This window comes from Hylaeus anthracinus, unplaced genomic scaffold (genome assembly GCF_026225885.1).
Source record: "Hylaeus anthracinus isolate JK02 unplaced genomic scaffold, UHH_iyHylAnth1.0_haploid 0, whole genome shotgun sequence".
Classification (NCBI taxonomy): Eukaryota; Metazoa; Arthropoda; class Insecta; order Hymenoptera; family Colletidae; genus Hylaeus; species Hylaeus anthracinus.
The window spans coordinates 11,035,198-11,063,106 of NW_026533254.1; the positions used below are offsets into that span (position 1 = coordinate 11,035,198).

Genomic DNA, 27,909 nt, shown 5'->3' on the forward strand with positions numbered 1-27,909 from the left:
TATTACAGTTCTCTTAATCCCCACATCTGAATCCGAAGATTGTTGTTTTTCCTATTTTTAATATATCTATCTCTGATCTGTTTTCGCTGTTTAAATATTTGGGTACTTCAGGCGTCTATAAGAACTTGTAGTATCTGTTATATTTCGAGTTCAGTTTATCGCAAGTAGTGGACATTGTCCGTCACGATATCTTAGATGCGAAAACGAGGATCGACGAGGGCCTTCCTTGCGGGATACGCGAAATAAATAGAAACAAAGGCGAGAGGGATGAGCGACGGTGACACACGAGCGCAGAAAATCCCAGAAATATTTCACGGCGCGCGCGCGCATTACACACGGATGCTCTATAATTTGTGAAATTTGCGAGTTACAGTCGGTTCTTTATAAACGATAAGCCGCTTTTGTTTGCCTCACAATCAGGCGAGGGGTTCCATATGTGCAGCGGGGGAAACAAGTTTGCAAATCGTCCCCTTTATCCCGCGCCGGTAGAGCAGATTTGTTCACCTTTCCCCATTCAAATCGCTCCCCTTTCACGCGATACTCGCGCATACGCGATCGCGAGATCATCCCGTCGCTTGTTCTCGCGGATATGTATAAAACTTCCCCCGCAGTCAACCGCGATAAAATAAGCGCTTCTTCTTTGCCTTTCGACGTTTTCCCACCTCTGGGCTCAACTTTCGGAATTTCAAGCAGCTGTCGTTCGTCTCGGTCGTCTGGGAAATCATACGAGATTATTATTGCGTTACGAGACGCGCTCGACGTATTGTCTTAGCTTGATCAACGTCTCGATTGTTTAAGATAAGAAATTTATAATTAAACGACCGGTGCTAACGCTTTTCGGAAGAGACTACTACGAGTGGGTTTAGATTTCATTGGTAGAAATGTTTGTTGAGTCACGTGACTCGAAAGTCGAGGTTGAATTGGTCCTGAATGAAAGAAATTTGGAATAGGGAGGTTATAAATTGTTTCCACTAAAAAAAGAGAAAGAGAAAGGATGGGGGTACGTGTAATAATAAAATAGCGTGCAAATCAATTATCGTCTTATCGTATTCTTACTTTGAAATTTCTATGTTTATTCGAAGCGACTAGAATGTAATTAGATAGAATAAAATTATAGCGTGATTGAGTGAAACAGTTGTTAAGACTGTCGTGTTTGTTAATAGATAATTGATTTTCAATATATATTCGTGTAATGTAATCAACAAGTTTTACTACGGTTTCCACATTCATGTCTGTCGAGGGTATCATTCTACATAATACCAATATTCTATGTACATGTAATTATTCGTTTTATCGAATGTTATTTTAATCTATCGAAAAGTAGTTTACGTTAATTAATTGTAAAGTCTATGTAGGTTAATGTCAGTAGGTTAATAGATCCAGATAAGATTAATTTGTTAGTTCAACTGTCGAGATATGGAGCTTGTCACGATTTTGCTGTACATGTGTAGTTTGATGGATTGTTTGACGGATTCAATTGTTTTAATCTTTTGAATATCGAAATCATGTAATTAATCAGTTATGTTGGTTAAGCACTGTTTGCTCCGTTTGGCGAGTAATATATGATTAAAATAAAACAACGAAAAAGGATATAATTAATATAAAAAGGTCACTCATTTTTATTTTTAACTTTACGGATGATAATCTTCATTTATTATGAACGAACACACTTAATGGATTACTCGATTATTGTCGAAGATAACAAATTTATGTAGTATCCTTCTTAGGAATAATGATTGGTCATTCAAGTAAAATTTCTTCAGAATTTACGTCTTTCTTGATACCATTCGTCATATCAATCCCTTCTATGGACTAAATCTCTTTTATCGCCTATCCAGTGGAATAACGTCAATTGTAATTGACTCGAACGAAATTTATCTAGAATTCACTTCTTCCTTGATAATATCCATCACATGAATCTCTTCGGACAGACTAATCGTCAAATATGAATTGCAATCGATTCGAACAAAATTTCCTCGGAATTTACTTCTTTCTTGATAATATCTATCGTACCAATCCATTCGATATACTAGATCTCCTTTATCGTGCATCCACTGAAAGAATGTGAATAATCACTTTATCGAAAGATACCGTCGATATTAAAAGCGTCCCATTTAATGGAAAAATGCATCGTGTCGATGAAGTCTCAACTCTGTTTTTCGTATCGTTCCTTTCAATATCTCTCAAATCACAGTAGTTCATTTATCGGTAGAAATTTCTAATTAATTGATTAGCAGAAAAGGCTAGCTTACTTTATCGTTAATTAGTTTATCACACGGAACCACGAGGACGTATTTGGATACGTATTTGGATACAAGTACCAAGTGGTTGTTTTCCAAATTTATTGCTTCGCTTGCTTAAAATAATAATTCTCAATACGTGTTTCACGAGGTTACTTTTACTTTAGTTCTATTTTTTTTAAATGGGTTCTACACGAGCCCAACGTTATCATAAAATTTCTGATTCGAAACTTTCGACACATTGTACACGAACATGGGAAAGAACCGTTGAATGAGACGCGTCGATAGGCTGTTTCATTAATAACACGTTTCGAATTTGTGCGTATCTATCTGATTTTACGCTGCTTTATCACCAACGGATCGATTGTATCGCTTCCAGTTTGCTCGCGGTTAATAGACCGAAACAGTCCAAATGGCTGTCACAATTTTATAATAAACGGTCACAGGGCCGTGATTAAGCATTTTGACACCCAAAAGAAAAACTAAACAAAAATATGGCGTCATTCGTACCATGTTTATCTGAGTATGATAATCCTTTCGGGGAATGATGATTTTGCAAACTGAAATGGGAGAAAAATAAAAAATAACGAAGTTTGAGGCTTCGTGTCTGACTTCATCTATTTAATTGGTGAATATGTATTATAAGTTTCCTTTTTACGATTATTCGTATTAAAAAATGTTTCGATGACCTTAAAATTTCTTAAATTGTAATAGAAATTACTCCTCTATCGCTTTGTTTTCATTCTACTCAGTGCGCCACGTTCTGAACGATATCTTTGCATCACCAATGAGCGATCTACATGTCGAGATTATTGCTTCCCCCCTCACCCATCGGTATTGTATTTTGTAAACACCGGATGGACGCTCTTGTGCGACAGATTGTACTTTCCCCACGAGGTGCCGCGCGATTTACGCACGACTTTGAACGAGGTTTTATTTGTAACCGCGACGCGATGAAGTGGATCCAGAAACCGCCTCGCGATAATGGCCCCAACCGATTATCTCGATATCTGACGTTATACAGTTGTCCAACCGTCGCGAAGCTGTTCAGACGAACGCGATCGCGGTTTCGAAGGAGCGACTGTTCGACGAAAGGTCGAACCCGCGATATAACGCACCCGACTCCGAGCGTTCCGTTGATTTTCTCACTGTCACCATGACGGACAAGGAGAAAAAGCCGTCCAAGGTAAGCCAAATGCATCGTCGTGTTTCGTGATTAAGGCAGGCGCGTGCTATCGACTTTCCTGTGATTACACTGTTGACGCGCGGAGGAACGCATGGGATTTAATAGTACAACTACCAAGCTGGTCAATTTGATCCACGCGCTTCGAACTTACTTTCAATGTCACTCAATTATTAACGATGCTTTTATCGCAATTTTTTAGGGAACAATTGTTGTAATAGACAATTAATTTGATTGATAAATTAGTTTCTTCGAAGCGTTAAAGAAGGATTACTAAAATGGATAACAGAGTTTCATGTCCACATGTCTCGATATTCCAACGGGAAGCGTGTGTAAATGGAAGGCCTATTTACTTCATATCTCTCGATAATTCTGTCAAAATTCGCTGGACGTGATGTACTTGATCTTATTAGGATTCCACGTAGTGACGCGTGGCCTTCTTACGTCAAAAGTTTCCTCATCTCTGGTCCGGACAGTTAAACTCTTTCTACATGAGGGATTATTTCCTGCACGATTCTTTTTAGGATGACATGCAGGAAAGTAAGTAGTGTTTAACTCAAGAGAACGAGGATACTCACTTTTGGTACCTTTCTCCGTAGCAAGAGTCGATTTTTCCATTTGGTAGTGTCACTTCTCGAGAAACACCTAAATCTTCTCAAGTACATTCCCATTGTTTTGGGTTACTTCTACTTCCGACTACCATTCTACGAAACCAAGCCCTGTATGATATACAGAAGGAAGCTTACCAAGAAGACAAGACGCAGGAGTCGCGAAAAGAAAGTTGCATTTAGTCGTAACTCCTTCAGTGTCTGACAAGTATCCTGAGACACGCTAGGATCCAAAAGGCTGTACAGGCCACAGATCGATCGATCGCGAGAAAAATTTGAACTATCGTACCTCGAGGAGTCCATAAAGTCGGCGACTGACTCGCAACAAAACAGTGTAATGTAACTGCTCGGCACGATTTTTAAGGTTCCGCACCAGCGTTACACTACAAGGTCGTTTTTGGAATCACGAATGCTCGCTTCGAACTCTCGGCTGAATTATCTCTCAATGCTTCCTACTTAGTTCGGTGAAAAGTAAACGATCAAAGAGATTCGTCAAAAAACCGACAGACCAATGGAGCACGGTCGAGCGCGAACCGAACTCAAGACCGGCTCGGTTCGTTGCTCGCTAGCCTGTCAAGACTAAGCAAATGCTCGCGTTAAATTGTGTGCGCGTTACATGTTCTGGTGCAAGTCAGTCGCCGGCTTAACACGTAACGTCAGAACGTAGTATGCTTAACGTTCTCGTACCCCACTCAATTACACCGTTTAGTCCAGGAGGAATCGTTTCTGGACTCCGCTAAACAGTTTAGTCGAAGTAGATAAGCCCACGTGCCTTATCCACGCATCGTTCCATCCAGGGAGCATGGAACGGAGACGTGGAACACGCGAAATTCGTTCATTGGCGAACAATGGACTGTCAGGTGTCGCGCGTATGGACGTTCGTCCGTTGGGACGTTCGATACGCGCGATATCCGTATCGTGCGTTCGGTTCGAATTCTGTTCGTCCGAAATTCTGCATTTCGCGATCGGACTGCGTGCGACATAGACGGTGCACGTGTGTGTGTCACGTTATGGAAACTCGTTAACAGGTTCTTGTTATGGGACTCCACGGAGAGCGTTCTGCATCTCCATCTGTTCTACGCTTTTGATCGTTGGATCGAGGGAGAGAGGAATGTTGTAACCACTCGGCGAAGGGTCCGCGTAGTTGGTTGAAAAGCGCGAAATTTCAAACAAATTTTGGTCGGTAATTGTGTGCACGGTTGATAGCCAGAAGTAAGCGAAACCGCGAGTCCCAACCCACAGGCGGCAATAATCGAGCTCGCGCGAGTCGGTGCACCGACGAAACAATGACAACAATGTTGTACGGAAAAGAACAGCGTACGGTGGATCTTATCTGTCCGCGGCTTAAAGCGAGAGTAGATTAAACTACCAATGCGCGTTGCCGTTAGACTTTAGAGATAAATTCGCTCGATTCGAGCGTTCCCCTAATCTCGTTACGTAAATACCTTAGGCGATTTTTCAGTGGCTCGCTCGCATTCCCCGCTGTCCGCATTACGTTTCGGCGCGTATTTTCTTCTGTGGATCCCTTTCTTTTACTCATTAGGCACACATTGCGGGGAGAGGGATGATCATCCGAGAAAACAGAGTCGGGGAAATTTTTATACGAACGAAACCGTCGTGGGCGATGCATGGAGACCTCGGCGGGATCACCGAATCTCGCACGAGGGCGTCAGTTGCTCATCCTTGTTATAAATCTTTAGAGGGTAATAAGGATGATTTAATAGGAAAATGATATATTACGTTGATAAATTGCGTTGAACAAACCTTGGAAGAACGTAATCTTTTATTTGCGACGGTTTGACGATCAAAATCTTTACATGCAGAATGAGACAGTTAAACTGTTATAGAGCAATAATGTCTAAACTATCGTGGATAAAAAACTTTTATTAGAAAAAGTTAGAAGGTTCGTCACCGCCATTTTTTTAACTGGAACCACGGGATTTCCTTTACTGTATATCGAAATAAATGTTCTCTAGTCCCTTAAAATACACTCAAATATTGGACCAGAAAGAAAACGCAGGACGTTAATTGACTCCTCGAACAATACTTTATATTGGTACGACCCGATCGCCAATACCCCGTAAAGTATTGTATGAAACCATTGGAACGGAAAGGTTTGAGAAATCATTGGCCTTTTGTTGGCTCTCCTCGAGTCCCACGACTCCCTTTCTCGACCTCCCTGTTCCATAGTCCGATATAATTTCCCACCCCGTCTTCTACTAATAATTTATATGATGGAAATATGATGTAGATCGTGTTATTGGCAGGCGAGAAGGGTCTCTCTCGGGGTCGGTGGTGCCATGGTGGAGCTGCCGCAGGATCCTGAACGGGGTAGCTGGGCCAACCCCATCGAGTTTGTTCTATCCTGCATCGGGTATGCCGTTGGCATTGGCAATGTTTGGCGTTTCCCTTACCTTGTGTATCGTAACGGTGGTGGTACGTATGTGCTCATAGCTGTTCCAGCTGGCGAACGTACACGAGCGTCGGTGTGTACGTACACGCGTCATTTCCCCTCCTCCCGTAAACGGGTACCGCGAAACGAGAAAAACGTCTAGTCGAGTTCGACTAAACAGGACGGTCACGGGCCGGCAAACGAACTGCTGGGATTACGCGGAATGATTTATTCCCGTTGGCGGGAGGACGTTTTCATGAAAACAGGCCGAAAAAAGACACGAAAGAGAGACACAGAGAGAGGGAAAACGTGAGCCGGCGGTCGACGTGACGAAACGGTTAATTCGAATAATTAAGCGCAGTTTGGCAGCTACCGACCGAGCGTTCGGGGAAATTTAATAAATCTTTTCATGGCTGCGCGTGTGCGGTTATGCCTGTTGATACGACCACGCGCACCCGTTTATTCGCGTAAACGCTGAACAGAAAGAGAGAGACAGCGGGCCGCGTTCGTGTTCTAAACGCATCGCTTTTAATTATTCTACTTTGGTTTCGTTGTTTCGCTTTATCCTTTCTATTTACGCGGTATATTCGGGGTTGCACCGTGGCCCGCTAATGAAAGATTGGGGGTTGCCGGAGCGCAGGGGTTTCAACGCACGGCGGTGTCCCGTATATTTCATCGCGTTAATCAGATACGGAGGTTTGGTTAATTTTAATTAATTCGAATTAGAAGTGCCCGGAAAACCGGCTTAATTTATCGCGGCGAGCCGCGAACGAATATTAACGGGAACATTGATTCGAGGCGGAGAACGTGTCATTCGGCACCGATTGCAATCGATACCGGTAGGTACCACGGTTTTCAATCTACGGCTCTTTTTTCCGCAGGTGAAACGAGGAATTTTTGGTGTGCGAGGAATCGATTGTTGCACAGTTGCGTGTGTCGCAAAGACATGAGATTTATCTCCAGTTTTTGAGAATCGATCATTTCCGTTGATGGCATACGTAGTGAGCTATTCGAAAGTTCAGTTTTTTGTTGTTGTTGTTTTAACATGCATGGAGTTTCATTTGAATCGTCCCAGGAGTCATTTCGATTAATCTTATTTAACCATGGAAAATCCATTTAACGCATTCGCGATCGCTGCCGTGAATTCACGTCATTTATAATACTACTCCTGATTGTCTATTATCTATATTAACATCAAGACATATTCATATATATTTTTTAATTTTTAAAGACATCAGTCGAAACATATTTTATAATTTTTATGTTCGCCCTAACGATACAAGTTTGCGGCAACCGTCTGTAGAATTTCATTATTTTCGCCGCTACTAAATATCGGAAACGCAAAACATCACCTGGTCGCGAATGTGTTAATCGAGTCGAGTTTCTTAGTGGGATTTTGTACACTTTGTTCTCTCGTCTTTCTGCTTTCAGGCGCCTTCTTACTACCGTTTATTCTAATGTTAATTACGATGGGACTGCCAATATTTTTTCTGGAACTCGCGATCGGCCAATACACCGGCCTCGGTCCAAATGAAACGTTCACACGGATGGCACCGGCGTTTCAGGGCCTCGGTTACTGTACCCTCGTCGTCATTACGCTGGTGATGATCTACTATATGGTAATCGTCGCGTGGAGCCTCTTCTACATATGCGTCTCGTTTATACCGAAACTCAGCTGGGCCTACTGCGACAACGACTTCAACACGAATAGTGAGTACAGAATGAAACAGTCATTTGTCTTCCCTGCGAATAATTTATCTTCCTTCAGCGAATCTAGTCGACGAACTCTTCTTACCTCGATCGTCTTGCTATACAGGGTGGTCAATGGAAATGGAGCACGTGAATAACTTAGTAAAATATGTTAATTTGCGTTATTTTTAAGGCTGTATAAACGAATCAAAAAGAACTGTTTTCAAGATCAACAGTTTCGAATATTTTAAGAGCTCGCTTTTTTTATATGTGTAATGATGTCTTCCCTTGTTTCATTCTGTAGCTAATATCGAGGTAACGTCATTTGCGTAATTGTATATGATCTTGAAACGACCATGATTATTTCAGTGAAAATTTATTCAATTTCATTTTAAATCGTAAGCTTTGACGACAATTTTGCTGGTGTTCTGTTTCGACTGGACTACCCCGTATAGGATAACATGCTAGTGCACTACATACGCGGTTTATCGTTCCTATAAAATTCCCAGTGGTCGTAGAACTGTTTTAAACGATTGAACGTCGGAAGGTTCATTTCTTTGAAATTCAATTTCGTTACTCGAAGAACAAAAAGATATTACACGAAGGAAATAGTTTCGCTTCTCTTCCCTTACGGCGTTTTGTTTCAACGTCTGTATTTCTCTACCCGAGTTATCGAAGTCGCATATTCTATTTTACGATATTTCATGCATGCTCATGTAAGTTCAAACATTAATGCAAGATTCCGTATGGAAATGTTTATTAATGCGATAACAACAGTATTGATTTCCTATAATTTTATTATCGCTTTCCAACCTCTAAATCTAACAAATATTCAGTGTTCGAATAACGCAATTAAGTTTGCCACTCCATTAAGTTTCGTAAGAATTGAATGGACAAATTATAATAAATTACAACAGCGTTATTACAAGAAAATGGACGCAGCAAATTAACGATTAAAATTTTGCAACTATTCCACAGCGGACACGTTCAATCGCATTTAATTATTCAATTATCGAACTCGAATGTATTAACAAAATCGTGGACTTCACATTTACGTGTTTGACGCGTTACATTTACTCTCAACAAATTTTGATCGATTATCAGTTCACTTGACAGAAAAGAAAAAAATTAGAACAAAACTTATTTATATTTTTCATTATTCTCTCGTTAGACTTTATGTTAGAGACATTAGGGATTGTTCACTTTTCGTACAAAAATTAATTCTTTTTCCTCGAATCGCAGAAACCACGACAAAAATACTCGCCTGGAGCGTAAAGGTGAAACGATTTGAAAAATTGATAATCGCCATAGAGGAAGATTGATTTTCTAGAAAATCCATTCGAAATGGAACACCCCTACGTGTTATCGCTAAAACGAGCGTGGATAACGGCGCGTGTTCGGAACTGAAAATCCCGTTACAACGAAGTGGCTATAAAATAAACGGGGATGGAACAACAAAGCGTTAGCGTAATCAGTCCTGTCTCGATCGTAACAAAGTATCTGCGCGGGATATACATACGCTTGCTTATCGCGTGTAAAGTCAAACCTTTGTTTCTATGACGCGTCGTATCCTCCGAAGTGCGGTCATTTCGTTTTCAATCGACGACATCGCGGGTGGAATGTAGGCCTTTGATGTATCCTCCTAATTATCGCGTAACCAGGGAAACGATATTGTGTGTTCATCGCGAAAGCCGGAAGCTGCATGTAACGTTGATGCTGACAGATTGTTACAGTGGGCTGCAACAAATAGAATGCCAGGAGAACGACTCGCAGAGTATGTTTTACAACAAAACCTGCATGTCCATCGACGAGGTTTGCAAGAGCCTCGGCTACAATGATGGTGGCAACGTCACCGACTGCTTCCGGGGCAACGAAGCGACACCACTCCGACATCTTTATAAGCGGGTGTTGTCCTCGGAGGAGTACTTCAGGTACAATCATGCTGTTTATTTTAAGTCGTAATCCTTAGCACGTTCGTCGTCATGCTTGTAATTGGCGTTTTATGGAAAATGGTTCTCAATGTTTTCGATGATATATTATTTTACGTATAGTAACAGAATTTGAAATAAAGCAATGTTAAAGTTGTTCTAGGCCTGTGATAAAACAAGGATATTTGTATGTCGAGGGTGTCACGTTAAACTTTTGTTTAGACTCTATTTAATATTTCTTTTATGACAAACAATCACGGAACCGCGATATTATAATATTTGGACGAGAATATTCAGTCTACGGATGCCAAGAATTTTACAAAGTAAACGTCACGTTTGCACAGAAAACATCCTTCGAAAACAAATAGCATTTATCTGCCGAATCTCATAAAAATGCACCACCAACATAGTAATCGAATGCAAACCTGTTTTACATATTTGACACAAAACGGTCGTTTTGTATGCCTTGCTCCACGGGTGTACTCTAATCGGATGACGAGAACTGGCTTTTCGTGCATCCAGGCGATAGACGATAAGCAAGAAAATGGCGAAGAAAGGTAAAACATGTAATCGTGATCGGATATTATCGTTGATCGAATCCAGCGACTACGTTCTGGGCTTGCGCGGAGCCACGTGGGAAAATTTCGGAGGCATAAGATGGGAATTGTTAGGATGTCTCACCCTCGCATGGATAATCTGCTTCCTGTGCCTGATGCGCGGTGTCCAGTCCATCGGGAAGGTCGTCTACTTCACCGCTCTTTTCCCTTACGTCATGCTCACGGCGTTGCTGATACGAGGTAAGAGGGGGCGAGAAACGTTTCCCGTGTAACGCAAAATGCCCCATCCGGCCGATTAAAGCTCTTTTTCTTTTTTTACACTCGCGTAAAACGCGAAATGTCAGCCACTTGAAATTATTTCATTTTCAATAGATTCGAAGCTTAAAATGCAATTTCACAGCCGTTTAATTAGATTTTGTAATTAAAATTTGTTTTAACGTTTAATCTTGACACGTTTAAACAACAAAAATTGACTGCAAACGATTTGGAATAATTAAATGATACGCACAAAATTTCTCTAAAATCATAAACATTTCTACAAATTTATACCAACCGTTTATCTATAATATTACTTAGCAAGAACTGATGTTTCGGAAAACTATTAATTCAACGTTAACTGATTCGCGATATATGAATATTCTTGATCGGAACACTTCGACGCGTTAGTTTACACTTTATCGATGTTTAAATGGTACATATTTCAACGAACTGCGAGCGCGATATTAAACCGGCAACGCGGATTAAAAATCGTAATGAAAGTTCCAACCGTGTTTGTCGCGCGAAAATACAAAGTTTGCGCTTACATCAATTCCCGCGGTATCCGCGTATTAGCGGCTAAATAATGTGTCAGAGCATAAATCATTCATAATGTGTTCCCGGCTAATATTATGATCCGAACAACTAAATTCATCGTGAAACGTTATTTATGCCGAAATCCAATTAATTCGAGTTGCAGTCAAGTTTGAAATACGTTACCGAGCAGTTTCGCCACGCGAACGTATTATATTCCGACGAAAATCGCTACGTGTCCGTGGTGGATTATTTTCGCGTATTTATGATGGTTTACAACGCGTAAGAAACAGCGATGCGAACCGTGCAATCTCGCCTAGAGACTTTAGTGACTTAATCATAGGGCAGGTGTATTTTGCGACCTGGAATGATAGGGAATTCGATATAGTATTTCCATGTTGCTTGGTATCAACAATTTTTATCGAGACGTCTTCATTCGAGCTGAGAGAGTTAAAAAGAAGGTGTAAACGAACAATGAAATTATCGGACAATAATATAACAATAATACGAGATTGCAGTTTCGAGGCACTCGAATTTAATGAAATATATTCGAGCTAAATCGTTCTGATTTAATAACGCAACAAGCCTTAATGAATGTTTGATGGTTCCCGAGGCTTTGACACTGGCTTACAAACACTTTTAATTTTGTATAACAGTTTAAAGATAGTTAAGTAAGCACAGCAGAACCAATAGAGGGCGAGTTACACCTCCGCCAACGTTTGCAAAAGGAAACTCAAATAGAAATAATGAGCTGTAAGAAGATACATTCAGCAGATTGCACGAGCATTTATTTGAAATCGATTCTCTCGAAGAATGACGCTCGCTATAAATAAATCGTAATATTGCGGACATCTCGGTGTGTACATTTGAGAAAAAATTAAAAAAATAAATAGCAAAACCAACGCGATTTTAAAATATTACGAGGCGTCTCTGCTTTTATCGCACTTTCCTTAAGCTCTCTCTTTCATGGTACACGTTGAACTACTTTTTTTCCGCTAATGCACACTGCTATACATTTCTCATGAGGACACGTATGCATACGCCAAACGGGAACACTGACAGCTAATTAAAGTTGCGCTTAGAGCTCAAGTACCCGTGAAAATTACTCACTTTAAAAAATAAGAGAAAATTTGAATTACAGTAAATTGTATGCAAACTCCAATTATTACATTTGATTATTATTTTATAAGGCACGGAGTAAATAGAATCGATATTAATTAGCTCTCTGGTACAATGTAAACGCTACTTATCTATGTACAAATTAAATTATGTAATTCTTTGTTCGAGTAAATTTACTGAAAATAACAGTTTGTTAGACTCTGGCCAATGTTGGCTGAATATCACATTTTTCAATGGCTAGACCGAACGAGACAGTGATTTCCCACTTCCATCGAGATCGTCGAATTTACGGTCTCCTTTCTTTCCGCGGGGTCAATTGAAAAATGAAGTTCATCAATAGACGTCCGGCGAAGCGAGTGGTCTGAAAATCAGGATTATCCAAGCGTATCGTCCTATTCTCCGTGGAACCTTTGAGACAGTGGAGAGATCGCTCTCCAATCGAGTGCATTATTGCATCGAGTTTCGAGCATGTTTCGAATTCAAGTATTACGTATAGGTTTGCCCTCATTTATCGGAATTCGATTTCCGAATCTCCAAATATTGCTTTTGTCTCTTCCGAGCTGTGAACTGATGAGTTCCAATGGAAAGTATATAGGTTTAAATTTAAACGAACGAACGTGATTTCGAAATCTCGAAAATAAAATTCCCAGGAACTCGTAGCAGCCGACTTACTATTTCTTTCGACGAATTGCGTGCGATATTTAATAACAGTGACATGGAAAATTAGTACAAAAGTTATTCGTTTGCAAAAGAATAATGGTACCGACACTTGCACAATGGTGCCTAGTGTTTTTACGCGTTTCAATGAACGAATGGCTTTCATTCGGCACGATGTACATCGTTATTGCGATTGCCAATAAAATCAATTCACAACGAACAAAAATGATTTTTAGTGAAAAGAATCGTATTTCGAGATTAGTGCATTCAGTATAAGAGTACTGTACTTGTACCATTTCACCCATCGGCGATTTTACAGAGAGAAATCAAAATATAAAATCGTAAACAATAATAAAGATAACCGAAAGCATTACAAACCTAAGCTTCAAATTTGATACCGGACCTTTAAATCGAATTGTACACTTGCAATTGGTTTGTTTTTAATATTTGACTGTATGTATCTTACTATTGCATAATGTTCTTTTGAAAAAGTTTAAAAAGAATAAACGTCAGCTGTCAAAATTGTTCAAATAATAAATACATTGATATTCTTTAAAATTTAATTTTGAAAATCAGGCTTCTAAGGGTTAATATTATGAAACGATTAAATAAACGTATTTGTTTAGGTGTCACGCTAGATGGTGCTCGTGAAGGTTCCCTTTGGTTTATCACTCCCGATTGGTCAACGCTGGGCGAACCTAGCGTCTGGGCGGATGCTGCTTCTCAAGTATTCTATTCCCTTGGAATCGGTTGTGGATCTCTAATCACACTCTCCAGTTACAGCAGCTTTACCAACAACTGTCACAGGCGAGTATAAATAGGAGTGTAAAGAATTGATTCCCGTTTGTATGACAGACTGAGATTTATAATGAAATATACCGATAATTAATTTCACCAACCTCGCTCTTTAAGTGGCATTTCGGCTAGAGTGCCACTTACTGGGGATTCACTGTAGGTATAGTTTTTAGAAACTGATTCTTCATGTACTACTGCTTTCTTCTTCGCTTATTATTAATATTTTTACTATTTATTCTTATTTCTTCTTCTTCAGCACTTTTATATTGGGCTGTCTGAAAAGTCCATGCCGATTTTTAGTAGGCAGTACAGGTCTGAATATATCGGAATGCCTGAAAACAAATAACATGTGTACATTCCTTAATAGGTGGAAAGATTGTGGAACAAAATGGTACATATATAATTCAATAAATATACATCAAAATTCAAATATGCCTTTGAATTTTTCTTAAAAATAGGCTTGAACTTTCCGGACAACCCAATATTTATAATAGAAAATTGATTTGGAAACATGAAGCCTGTCATTTAAGTTAGACAAGTTTCTTTGATAGATATGGAGGGTGCGAATACTTACGGGACTAACTGTATTAGCATGTGACCTGAAAGTTAGACGAGTCCACAGGGGGTTAAATTATGCTGCTGCTGACCATTGTAATTTTTCAATTAACATCCATACGAATGGTTTCTCTGGAACACCAGCAAACACGAACCATAAACAACTTGCCAGGGCAAATCGGCGTCGCGTCCCCGATAATCCGTTCAATTAGAATGTTTCGAGAACGATAGTACTTTCTTGTTTCGACCGCGTTGTCGACGCTCGGGGGCATTAATATCCCCTCCGAAGCACGGCGGTCGCGTTGCAAACGAAAATTCATCCGCAGGACGAAATTCCAGGAACGAATTAACCATACCGAGTTTCTAATGATGTAATTTCCCTGCATAATGCTTAAACTACAGCTTCTGGGCTAGCCGAGGTATTTTCGACAGTAAACGCATGCACGCGATACACACGCTCAAAGCGTCTGTCAGATATTTCATTCTCCGCGATGCCAGTCGTAAGGCAAACCGTCTCGAGCGATGCTGGGGTAAGCTTTAAAGCACCGATATCCCGGGTCAGGAGCGTTCACGTCCCCGAAATATTGCTCAAAGTCGTAATTAGCATTATTATCCGACGCTGAAGTTCCTCCTCCTGCGGCGATACAATTCGCTGCACGTTGCATCGCGTATAAATTATATCAGTGCGGGGAGCGCAAGTCGAATGAGCAAAGCGCCCGTGAGCGTAATTCCTCGCGCCGGCTGGCTAAGTTTTACTAGCGGCTATTAATTGTTCTTCCTCGTCATTCAGCCCACCAGACACGTTTTATATTTCCCTGAAAACTTGCGTCGATAGGAGTTCTCGTAGCTGTGTTTCGCCTGGGCAACGTTCGCGTACCGTTGGCGCGCGAGAAGAGTGATTTCGGCGCGGTTACAGCTAGGGTTAACGTTTCTGTATCGAAACCATAGAGTATAGAGTATTTTTTAAACCTTTCGAGCATTATATTGCGCGTAGATAGAAATTTGGAATGTTTACGAAACAAATAATCAATATGAACTGATGAATCAAATACATTAAATTGTTAAATAGAAAAATGTTTTTATCGTGCTATTTCAAGAAGATCCGTTAACCTGCTCTCAAGACTCACGACTTTACCGTTTTCTCTCACAGCACCTGAGTGACTATCTCGTACAGGATATGCAGCAATCAGTGGGGTTAACGTTGGCTGCCAACGATCACAATTTTAAACTAGAGCTGTACAATGTAGACCTTTTTTATTTCTTAGGAGAATGCAGACGAAAATGCATTTTATACTTGTACACTCTGTTCATCAGCGAGTAGACAGATCAATAGATAGACGAGACTTGGATGAATTGTTAATAGATGGATCGATTGCAGAGGTTGGACTGACGTTCTCCAGGCTTGGTGATTGCGTCGCGAACATTTCGACTCTGGAGGAAATTCCATTCAATGGAGAAACTTTGTTCATTTGGAAAACAATGAGGATTACGTTTGACACCTTCTTTTCTAGGATGGCGCGTCCAGGGTGCGATGGTATACATCCGAGTGGTGCTTCTCGCTTTCAAAAACGTTGATATCGACCAGAAAGTCAATCAAATTAAGAACTCGGACAGTATAGTTCAAGTTTTATGGCAGTTAGAACACACCGGGTAATCAGACTCGCTGGTATAATAGTCAGTTAGGAGCAGTAAAAAACTACCAAGCTTTTCGGAGTAATTCCATCTCTGGAAACGTGTATCTATACTACGTATAATTATATTTAAATAATTAAACAGATGAGCAGGAGTTTCAAGTTTCAAAGTTTGCAAAGTTACAAAGGGGGCGCAATTTATAAGGTTACAAGGGTTCGTCACCTTCACCGGCACTCCCTTTGGAAGAGTATGAAGAACAGAAAGGGGACTCCCCTGATACTTCAAACGAGTCGTTATTGTCATCTTCACTGGGAAAATCACAATGTATCTCCAGCTCTGTCCAATGCAATCTCTAGCAGCAACGCTAAACAAAATTTTGCTGTCCATCAATTCGTAAAATTCAGCTGTGATTAATGAAAATGGAATTGTATTTTTGTATATTGTGGTAGGTCGTACCATCAGTTCGTGCTGCAGACTGAGCCAATATTTAATAAAAAAAAAAAAAAGTAGCTTCACACAAGTACAAGTAAACTTCACACTTGTATATATTTATAATGAGAAATTTGGTTGGAAACATCAAACCTATCATTTAATTTCGACAATTATCTTCGATAGATATAGAGTACGAATACTTATGAGACTGACTGTATATCGTATATAGTATTTTATCGTTAAACATCCATATTGTCCCCTCATCCCCCGTGTCCTCTTTCACTACATGTATACCGATACCTGTACCATTATTGCCTTCAGGGATGCGATCTTCGTGACAGTGACGAATTTGCTCACCTCCATTTTCGCTGGTTTCGTGATATTCTCCATCATGGGGTTCCTCGCCCATGAGATGCAGATGCCTATCAACGAGGTGGTGCAAAGTGGCGCAGGATTGGCGTTCATCGCTTACCCGGAAGCCGTCGTGCGGATGCCTCTGCCAAACGTCTGGGCCGTTCTGTTCTTCTTTATGCTGTTCATCCTTGGCCTTGGTAGCCAAGTAAGTATACCTAAGCTAGTAGAGTAAACTAGTGATGCCACTAGTTCGTATGCTCGCCGCGCCCTGAGACAGTCGCGGCGCCCAACCTTGGTCTACACTACTTTATCGTAATAGATGAAGCATCTGGTCAAAAATTGTCCCTTTAACTCATTCGCTGCTAGGGAAATTCAAAGCGTGGGGACCAAAATGTAATACAGATGTAGGTTGCTACTGTAATATCGCCCCCCTCCCCTTCCCCCTATATTCAAGAATAAGGAATCAAAGAATTAATCCCAAAGGGATAATTTATACCTAGGAATATTGGCCGTCTCGAACAATCGTAACGGTCAGTTTTTGAATGTCTAAGAGAAAGCAGGGAACGATCGCGGAGCTTTCTGCGGTAACACGTTTCCCTTTGTGTTTCGAGGGCTGATTTAAAAAAATAAAATGGGGAACACTTTTGAAATTAAAGGGAAACGCCGCGGCTCGAGCGGGAAGAAAAGGCGAAAGGTAAGGAGAACGCGGAACGGAAAGAAAGGCGCAGCCAGCGAGAGCAGCGGGGCGGGGACTCTAAAAGCGTAGGGCATCGTATTTCCATGTTGCGTAAACTTTAAAGTACGGCCTTGTTCTTTGTACGATGTTATTCCGCGCGAGAAAGAGCGCGCAAAAATTGTTCCTACCGAGCCGGCCAAGAAGGCGCCACTCAAGTGCCTCGAGAGCCCGGAACGCCCGCCGGTCGCTGTATTCGTCAAAAGAGCTGCGGGCGAAAATGTGCTTGCAAGTAGCCAGACGATCGTTCCGTGTTACTTTTGCATCGCCTCCCCGTCTCTCGTCCGCCTCGGGGCTCGTATATCATGGAAAGAGTTATGGTTTGCCGTCCCAGTGAAATCCACACCTTTCTTTTCGTCCTCGTCTTTCCCTACCTTTTTCCTTCGAATGGGGGGCGAGCGTGGAAAGGTAAACGAGCGAGGCAGGGAAGAAAGATAGAAGGGGATGAGAGACGGAGACGGTTAGATGGTTTCCAGGGAAAGGGAGCGAAAGAACCTTTGTTTTCTACATGCTGCTCTGTCTCCTCCCTTGCCAACCGGCACGCTGAAGGGTAATTAAGACGGACTGCGTCAAAAAATGAAAGAAAAAAAAAGCAACAAAGGAACGCGACTCGTGGAAGGGGAGGGGGGGGGAGAGAGAAAAGGAATGTAAAAACTGGAAGGGAAAGGGTAACGAGAAACCCCCGGGGCGGGCGAGCATCGAATCCCAGAGTAACATGGTCGGTCGTTACTTTTTACGATACACAGTTCGCAGGCGTGCAGGCGATAAACACCGCCATATTGGACCTGCGACCAGATTTACGAAAACACGAGAGCTACGTGGTGCTCGGGATATGCGTCACTTGCTGGCTCCTCGCTATACCGATGGTGTTCGACGGCGGTATTTACCTGTTCACCCTGATGGACTGGAACACCGCTTCTTGGGCGATACTATTGATCGGCGTCGCCGAGGTCGGCGTGGCGAGCTGGTGTTACGGCTGCAACAAATTCCTGCGTAACATTGCCGAAATGCAAATGAGGTTCGGCTGTTTGCTCCACAATTATTGGTGGTTCAGCTGGGTCGTGCTCGCGCCTATCACTTGTCTGGTAAGTGTGCATCGCGATCGCAAACTATCGCGCGATATCCGCGACCGCGTTCGGCTCTTTGAAACACGGGCGGGAAACTATGCGCCGACTATCCGCTTTATAATTAAAGCTGAGAATTTCGAAACCGTTTTGCTATTTCCAGGATGGGCTTGACAGCCTTTTATGCGAGTGTTTCTCAAATTTAACGACGATATTTCTGGTTGAATATGCTTTGATATTTTGAATGCTTGAAATGTCGGATGGTGTTTCATTTTTTAATTATTATATCGCGGCGCTCGAGTAGGGCGCACTCAGCCGCGCCAGGTCGCGGCGTAGCCAGCTGAACGCGCGCTATTCGGGCGCTGTGATTGGTCGGTGACTTTCGTTAATGATTCAAAAATGAAACACCATCATCCGACATTTTCGCAAAGGAAATTGTATTTCAGAATCGTCTCAACTACCTCCCATTTCTGATTATTACATTATTTCTGAGACACCCTGTATATTTCGAATACGTATCGGTGTTTCCAAGAAGGAATTAAAGTAATCTGTAAATAAATGTTAATCTCCCTAGGAAAGGATAAAATTCAGGAATTCTATTTGCGGTTTGTCTATTTTTTTTTATCCTGATGGAATTAATCTTGTCTTCGCAGTTCGTGAACAGAGTCACTGTGCCGGATTGACGATTACTCCAGAGCTTCCAGTATTAATTCGATTCGTCGCGAAATAATCAAACGAATCATCCGGTTGATTAAATAAAACAATCAGTGGACACAAGTGTTCGATTTAGCTGAATAATGGATACATTCCGCGCATTCTTTTGTCTTCGTCGAACTATTCCCAGCCCATTGGTTACGCGACCCAGTGCGTCACTCTGCTAGTTGATGGTCGATTACCCCAGTGCTTTCGGTATTAACTCGGTTCGGCGCTAAATAATCGAACGAGTCCTCCGAATAATTAAACTAAACCGTCTCGCGAATGTAAGTGGTAGTTTTGGTTTAATGTTCGGACATTGACTGTATATGTTCGTCCAAAACACACCCCTCGAATTTTATATTAATAATTTTATCCACGATAGTTGATCGAGATACTTAAGGTGGCAAAGTTAGGTGACTCACTTCGTGTTTGAGCAGATTCCGCCTATTTTTTCCGATCGGGCTAATCCGATCTTCCCGGTTACGTGACCGGCAAGTCACCACTGGTCGACTACCCTAGTGCTCCCAGTATTAACTCGATTCTTCGTTCGGTAATCCAATCTTCCGAATGATTAAACAAACCCGTCTCGCGGACGCGAGCGTACGCTCGCTGATTTTATGCCACCCCACTTTCCAACGGGACGCCTTACGGTTAAGACGTTAATCCTGGCTCCATCCGGGTGCGTTTCCACTGACGATATTATCGCGGTTTTGCTCCTCGGTCCACAAGTATTTAGCGCGACGGTCGTACTCCATTATTGATTTTCCGTTTGTTTTAGACTCTTTCCCCCTTGCCCTCGGTCGCCTTTTTTCCCCATTTTTTTTCTTTCTGTCTTTTTTTTTTTTTTGCTTTTCGTCTCTCCCTCTGCATCTCGTTTAGTAAATGACCTCGCACTTGCAAACCCTTCCAGCTCGCGCGTGGGTGTGCTACGTAGCCGCGGGGCTATTGAAAAAAATCGTACCCTAAATAATTATGTTCCATCGCTGAGCGCCTCGCCAACGACAAACGCAAATTCGCGGAAATCTGGATCACCAAACACACGCCGAAGAGGGAAACGAAGCACCGAGTAATGATCATTCGCGGCGCACTTGGCGATTTTTGATCATTACGTCGTGCCTCGAAAAGATTTCGTCGTTATTCAACTCCTGTCGTCTCACGCTCGTCGACGAACCGCGAGAAAAAGGGTGCATTGTATTTTCGAATTAATATTTTTTTTAATCTACTCTATTCAAGAACAATTTCGATCAGTTCCATTGATTACAGATAATGAAATTAAATTAATATTTACAGTCAGTCCAGTAAATATTCGTACAGTTTATGTCTATTAAAGAAAGTCTAAGTTAAATAATAAATGTGTCGTTTCCAAATGAAGGTATGTAATATAGCTCCTATGGAGCTATTACTAAAATGGCTATTTGTTTCTACATTTTACATAATAATTAAGTATCTTATAATCTCGTTCGCTGTATTTCACAATTAATTATCGATCTTGACGATAATCTCATTAAATTCGCGATAACAATAATGCATATTTAATACTCGTTACGATAAATGTAAGCATTCGCCACTGCTGGGTGGTTTAAAATGGTCACGCTTAATTCTTGTCGGGGAAAAGGTTGGTATAACGAATGCATAATGCTTGCTGGACCGTTTCTTTTTTCGCTTCTTGGTGATACGCCTTACATTTAACCGGGAACGTCGTGCAAAAGACAGTGTCCTTCCTTTTGTTTGTTCTCTGCTCTGAAATCCTTCTGCCAACGACGCTTCCTTTTTAAAAAAGAATCGCGCCGCTTTTAAACGCTTTCATTAACAGAGAATATAATAAGATTAACAAGTAATTATTATTTGATTTAGGAAAAAAGGATTATTAGGATATTGGAAGGCTTTCCTCGTGTCCTTGCTTTTGTTTGTTCCTCGTGCTAAAACCTTTCTGCTAATGACACTTCACCTTTAAAAAAGAATCCCGCCACTTTTAAGTGCTCTCGTTAACAGAGAGTATAACAAGATTAACACGTAATTGTTATTTTCTTCAGGAGAGACAATTTATTAACGATCGAAAAGATCTACTTATGGATTACGTGTACGAAATAATTTTCCGTGTACGCGCCATCGTTTCTTTTTTTTTTTTTTTCATTGTAATTGTGAAGTAAAATTACATCACGTGCGTATCCATTCTGCATGTGCGTGCTTGAAATGACACTAGCCCGAGGGAATGATCGCTTTAATGAGGTACAACTACTCCACCATCTCTTTACCCGTTTTCCTGTTTCTTCACAAGGTACCTCGTCTAACCTTATTACGCGAAATATTTCTTTCTGCTCTTACAAGTCAAAGAAAATATTTTTTTTTTTTATATATTTTCTTGACGCTGCACCAATAGAAATATTTTTATTTTGCGCTCTTGTCGGTTTTTCGTCGGTTCATCTTGTCTAACCACATTTCCTGAAATATCCTTTTTTACTTTTAGAATTTAAAGAAAATAATTCCTGCACTTTTGCGATATTGGGTGGCATCACTGGAATGTTTTTAAAAAAGATTTTAACGAGTTTGATGACCTCCGACTTTCCAAGTTTCAATCGCGAGAAAGATATTTCTGGATGTTGTAAATTTTTTACGTAGCTGTATAAAGTGCAGTAAATAGTCTTTTTTTCAGTAGTACTTTTACTTATGTACTTTATTAATTTTTATCTGGCTGTCTGTGAATAAGTGAAAAGTCACATTAAATTATAAAATTAAAATTTCATAAACGATGCTATTGATAGATTGGAAAGATAAACGAGAGACGGATTAGATTATAACGTTAAAGAAAATATTATGAACAGAATTAATTTGTAAATCTGCAATAAATGTAAAGATAATAGAGAAGAACAGAACAGGAGAAAAATATAAGAGCGAAGAAAAGGAGAGAAGAAACAAGCAATAAAAAAACTTGTCCTTTCATAGCTCGTTTCATCTCTGCTTTCATTCGTTTTATATTCTCTCCTTTCTTCCTTTTCCATTTTAAACATTAATTGCAGACCTACGTATAAATATTTAGGTATATTTATTCATTTTATTTTCTTATAGATTTAAGACTATTTATTCGAATCATTGTGTATAATCATTTACATTCTGAAAACGAGTGTATTAAATTATATTTACCCTGAGATTAATTGTTTCTGAGATATTCGACTAAGAAAACTGTACTCAACTTGGCAAGATACATGTTAAAAGACGATGTCCAGAGTTTGAAACCTTTTGCGCCTGTGGACTACATAATTCCGAAAAAAGCGCCCCTCGTTTTTCCGTGTCCAGGCCGGAATGGCCCCTTAAAACAAGCGATCGAGTCGATAACATAATTTCTGTCCCGCGCACGAATCAAATTGATCGCTGGAAAAGGAATGGGGTTCGCTCGATCACGTTCTGCTTTTTCCTGGCCAGCGGAAAAATAACGGAAACTACACGGGTCGAGCTTTGTTTCGCAGCCAATCGAGCGCGATCTCCGGCTGAGTTATCGCCATTTTCCGATAAGTCCACCTGCGTGCTGCGGTCATCGATCATCTAATTTTCATAAACAAGTAAGCCAACCAGTTGAACGGGTCGCTTCCCGATTTCTATCAAGGAAGCCCTCCGCAACGTTCCGATCACTTAACGCGCAGATTTATACTCTGGTACATGATTCATTTTGGGTCACGTTCAATTGGAATCTGAGTCCAGAATGTGCTTCAGGATCTTGATTTGAATGAAATACAAGTGGTACGGAATATATCAGGTTCTTTTTTTTAGTTTCAATGAAGATACTCATGATTATAATTGAACATGAAATATAAATGTCCAAGACGACTGACCTCGCAAGTGCATATCGTTATTAACACTATTTACGTTTCTAATATCGAGTACTGACGAAAATCATAAAATTCTAAAGCTGGACATTGCAAATTTGTATCGTTAGGGCGAAGATGAAAATTACAAAATATATTTCGAAATACCAATGTTGTAAATATGTAACGTATAAGATAAAAAGATTTTCATAAATTTTTCATAACCAGAAATAGAGTTTGAAGTGACGCGAGTTCACGTCAGCAGTCGCTAATGCGTTAAGAAACAATACGTAAGGCCCCTTTTTTTATACACGTAGCAGAGGACAAAACAATTGACCTAGAATAAAATTTAACACCTTCTCCAAATACAGGAATCTTTTTTTTTATAAACAAGTCGACTGTTTTCCCCCAACTGGTATGATCTGTTTTAACGTCTCGATCAATTCCACCCAATAAAAAGTATTTTCCACAGCGAATATTTCCATTTCGTTCCAGAAGATGACGGCCCCCGAGTTGTAAGCAGTCATTTGGGAGAACCGGACGATGTTTATTCCGATTAAAAATATTAAATTCTTAATTGGCCGCTGTACCACAAGATCACTGCTCCCCGGTGGTGGTCCCAGAAGAAATAACAGTCCTTCTCTTTTTGGTCCGCAGGGGGTGTTCGTGTATCAAATATATACGTACGAGTTGGGTTATTATGGCACGTACATATTCCCTGACTGGGCGAACGCGATCGGAATACTGATCGGGCTGTCGACCCTCGCACCGATGCCGTTCTTTTTCATCCGACGGCTGTGGAAAGGACCGGTAAGTTTGTCACGGGGGGTAATAACGACACCGCTAAATCTCGTGAATTTCTATCGTTAGGTAGAATAAGCGCATTAATTCGACGAACGATTGCCAGCAATTGCACGCTATCAAATCACCGAGTTTATGGCGCGAGCGACGGGACACAAGTTAAATCGAGATATCAGCTGGAATAATGCTCGGCAAACTGGAGATTATTATGCAAACTGCTCTCTGTTTTTATTACGATACGTTTTCAGCCGAAACTGGACGGCTCCGTGCTTCTCGGAACTGTGATTTCGGTCGTAACAGCCTTCTTCGCGGAGGCCATAGCAAGAAAAGATCGTATAATAGGAAAAATCGCGCGCCTCCCGAAACCAGTGTTCCCGAATTAAAGAATTGTTATTTTACTACTTGGAAACGACATTTAATTCTACAGTTGCTAACAACGTTCTGCTTACTTTGATCCGTGTAAGAGATTCATACTTCCTACAGTTCACATCATGTATTTCTCAAACACTCTATGCAGTGCTAAAAATGATCTTCGACGTGGCCAATTTCGTGTTCGGACAGGAAACTGCACGAGACCCCTCGAGTGTTCTATATTAAGTATCGAAGCTAGAAATAAACTAAATGTTACGCCAGCGTTCTTCTTATCGGCAGATTGAAAGTGTAGAAAGCGCGGAAAGACAGGATTTGAAATAATTAGCCTCCGCTAAATGTTGTAACCGGTCGCCTCTTTCTTTTATTATTTGATATTTGGACACTTCAAACGTAACTCCCTTGGAATACTTTTCTGTATGGAATATTTGTAAACGTTTCTTTTTTATTCGTTGCAATTGCAATGAAGCTGCAACAGTCTGGATGAAGGCAAAGGAGATTAAAGTTTATCTTTGATAAAGCTAACAGTATCAGCGCAAATCAAACAAACTGGGATACCCGCAAAACGTTGAAAGAAAATCGATATGGAACCGAAGTTTGTATCGGAGGTCGATATCGGCTTTAATAGAAAAATATTCGCAATATTGATTTTATAGATTATCGATGGTCGGCATACCAACGAGAATTGTATTTATATGTTTTCCTGCTGGAAGCTTAATTGATATTAGTGTGCACTAATAGCGCAAATAATTTTTTTTATCTAAAATCACAATTCTAGATATTTTTTAAATAATTGGGAAACAATGTAAATAAAATGATTTTTATCCCAGTAGAGAGAATAAATTCAGTAGACGTACAACGGGTATCGCGAAAATTCAGGTGTTCAAATAGTTTCCCGTAAAATCAACGAATAACCCTTCACGCAATAATCGTCATCGACTCATCCAATGGGTACACAATGACTCGAAGCAAGACGAATTGCATATTTTTCAAGACTCTTATAGTGTCCGGCGGCGGTTACCCCTGGGAGGTGTGCGCCGTTTTAAAAGTTGCCCGTTTCGCCGTAAAATCTCGCGAACTTCGAACGTCTTAATACAAGTTTTTCCACGGTACGTAGGTAATCGTACTTTGAAACGAAAAGTTTCGTCCGCGCTCCATCGTTCGGATCGAAACTATTTCTGCCGTACTTCTTACCCCACCGTTCACCGATGCTCCTCTTGACCGTTTCCGCTTTGTGTTCCCCGATAAATTTACTATTACTCTTATCTCCTTTCCTCCTGTTTTCGACTCTCCGCACAGTTTCGAACTACTACCCGTGCGGTTCGCGGAGATATGGCCTGGCAAACGAACAGGAAGCGAACCTGTCCGAAGAAAGCGACGCAGCCTCTTGCGTTTCGATACCTGGGATCCCCCTTCGATCGATGTTAACGTTATCCGTGTGTTCCCCGCCTTTGGAACGGTCCCGTTTCTCGATTACTTTTATTGCTCCACGGGATATATATCGTTTCCCCGATAGCCACTATTCGTTTCCAATTGAAAATGTTTAATCAGCGTATATTCGTCAGAGTAGCTTAACCCTTTGTCCTCGAAACGTGATGATATAACTCGAGAGGTGACTCTCGGTCGCCACTAGGTTCGACCGAGATTTTGTCTCGAGACTATTAAAAATTAGATATGTTAACATTTGCCGTAGTAACTAATTGTTTAACGTCACAAAATTCACGAATCCTATTGTAGTGTCCGCGTCTCCCATACCCAACAATAAGGAGTCAAATAAGAACACGAAACGTAGGGTACGGAATTGGTCGCGTAGGTAAAGCGGTCGACTGTGGATTCGAGGATCGTGGGTTCTCGAATCCCCGTGCCTTATTTTTCGTTTAGACTCCTACACTCCTATTCAAATTTGTTTTCATTATTATCTCACTTTCGGAATTAATTTTTGTACTTCCCCAATGAAAATTCCTGTCATCCACTTCTGGGTGACATGGCGATGAACGTGTTAATAGAAATAACGGCACTAAATTTCATAGATAATAGAATTTGGTCTTTCGGCAGACAACAGCGAAGCAATGATTCAATTCGTCGATTAGCCACGAGTGCACGCATAAATCCGCGAATGACTATATATTACCGCCGCGAGGATTTAGATCAGTCGCGACACACATTTATAGGGCGGACCAGACACTTCATGAATTATTCTACGAACGTGCTCCGTTTAAGGATTCAATCCGTTTTAGCGGTCGAATGATTCCCAAATTCATATTGGCGCTCGCAAACAATGTACGTACAGTATCCTGGATGAAATCCGTGGAATCTTTCGTCGTAGTTTGACGGTCTGCCAGCGCGATCGGAACGTTCGGGCTGGAAAGTCTAGCGGGATTGTTTCCGCAAACTCGGGTCAGGCGATTGTTCAAAGAATTTGACTTGCGCTTTAATTGTCCGCAGAGGGATTGGAGTTTATTTCGACCCAAGAAGACTTGGGGACCGGCAGACCAGCAAAGTACAGGTAACGACACCCCGTCCACGGCGTCCATCAAGATGGTGGCGTCTGGGGACCAACCGAACTCAGTCGACGTTTTATAATTTAATAAAATTACATCGCTTTTTTATACAATTCTGGCCGTCTCATCCTTTTTTTCCCGTGGAAAAGTTTCGAATATTTCAGGATCTACGACTCCTTTAGATTTTGAAATACTCACATCCATTAGTGATAATAATTAATTTTAATAATTAATCAAGCGCAGCTCGATAGAACAATGGAATGGTGGATGGTAATTTTTGTTTTAAATAACATTCAGAGTTACGTTAACTCTGAGGTTATGATATGTAATTTTGTATTATAAATTGTGCTATTATTGGAGATTTTTGAAGGAAATTCTCTAACAGTAAAAAACTGAAATACAGAGTATTAGTTGCCGAGAGTGTCCGAATCCCATAGAACGAAAAAATGTCGAGATAGTAACAGCCATTGTTTGCAAGGTTTACGCACGCGTTTCACATTCTTCGCGGAAACTAATTCGCGGAGCAATTAAGAGTTCTTACGCGCTAGAAGAGAGCCAGAAAGTTTTAAGGATGCGGCGTGCAACTCGCCGAAACGAAAAGCTACAATGGCGCGGCTAACAACTCGACTTATTCCATATTTTCCAATGCAAGCGTTAAAAACTGGGAACGTCTTTTCTGTTTTAACTTTTAAATTAACGCGCGTAAACAATGTCTACGCAGTTGCGCTTTATTATTGCGCTCGCCGTAATATTTTTCCTTCGAGACGGTTTTACGCGGTAGTGCATACAGAGTGTTCGCGAATTCACGGGTGAAACTTGGACTTGGAAATCATTTTCGAGATAAAACACGCGAAACGTACCAACAATTATGTAGCGATCCTTTATCGTTGACATATGTACAATACAAAATTAAAATTATTCGAAAAATTTGGTTTTTCATTTAAAGTAACGGGGTGTAAAATTTTGATGTGTACAATACAAATTTTGATATGTACAATACAAATTAAAATTATTT

The 27,909-nt window shown here is 40.8% G+C and overlaps 1 protein-coding gene across 1 annotated transcript; it reads left to right on the forward strand.

Moving 5' to 3' along the window:
• Nucleotides 1-3,278: 3,278 nt before the first annotated feature.
• LOC128896351 (sodium- and chloride-dependent glycine transporter 1-like) lies at nt 3,279-27,008 on the forward strand. The gene is made up of 10 exons (XM_054159691.1): nt 3,279-3,426; nt 6,299-6,467; nt 7,855-8,133; nt 9,836-10,043; nt 10,644-10,837; nt 13,789-13,969; nt 16,898-17,135; nt 18,410-18,748; nt 23,881-24,033; nt 26,839-27,008. Exons 1-10 carry the CDS (start codon nt 3,397-3,399, stop codon nt 26,974-26,976), a joined length of 1,929 nt encoding a protein of 642 aa, XP_054015666.1. The 5' UTR covers nt 3,279-3,396; the 3' UTR covers nt 26,977-27,008.
• The last annotated feature ends 901 nt before the right edge of the window (nt 27,009-27,909 follow it).

Bases quoted from the DNA above. Each gene is read 5' to 3' on its own strand.
- LOC128896351 (XM_054159691.1), top strand. From the start codon at position 3,397: ATGACGGACAAGGAGAAAAAGCCGTCCAAG. The intron at 6,468-7,854 runs GTACGTATGTGC...TTCTGCTTTCAG, and splicing joins TGTGTATCGTAACGGTGGTG to GCGCCTTCTTACTACCGTTT. The intron at 17,136-18,409 runs GTAAGTATACCT...TACGATACACAG, and splicing joins TCCTTGGCCTTGGTAGCCAA to TTCGCAGGCGTGCAGGCGAT.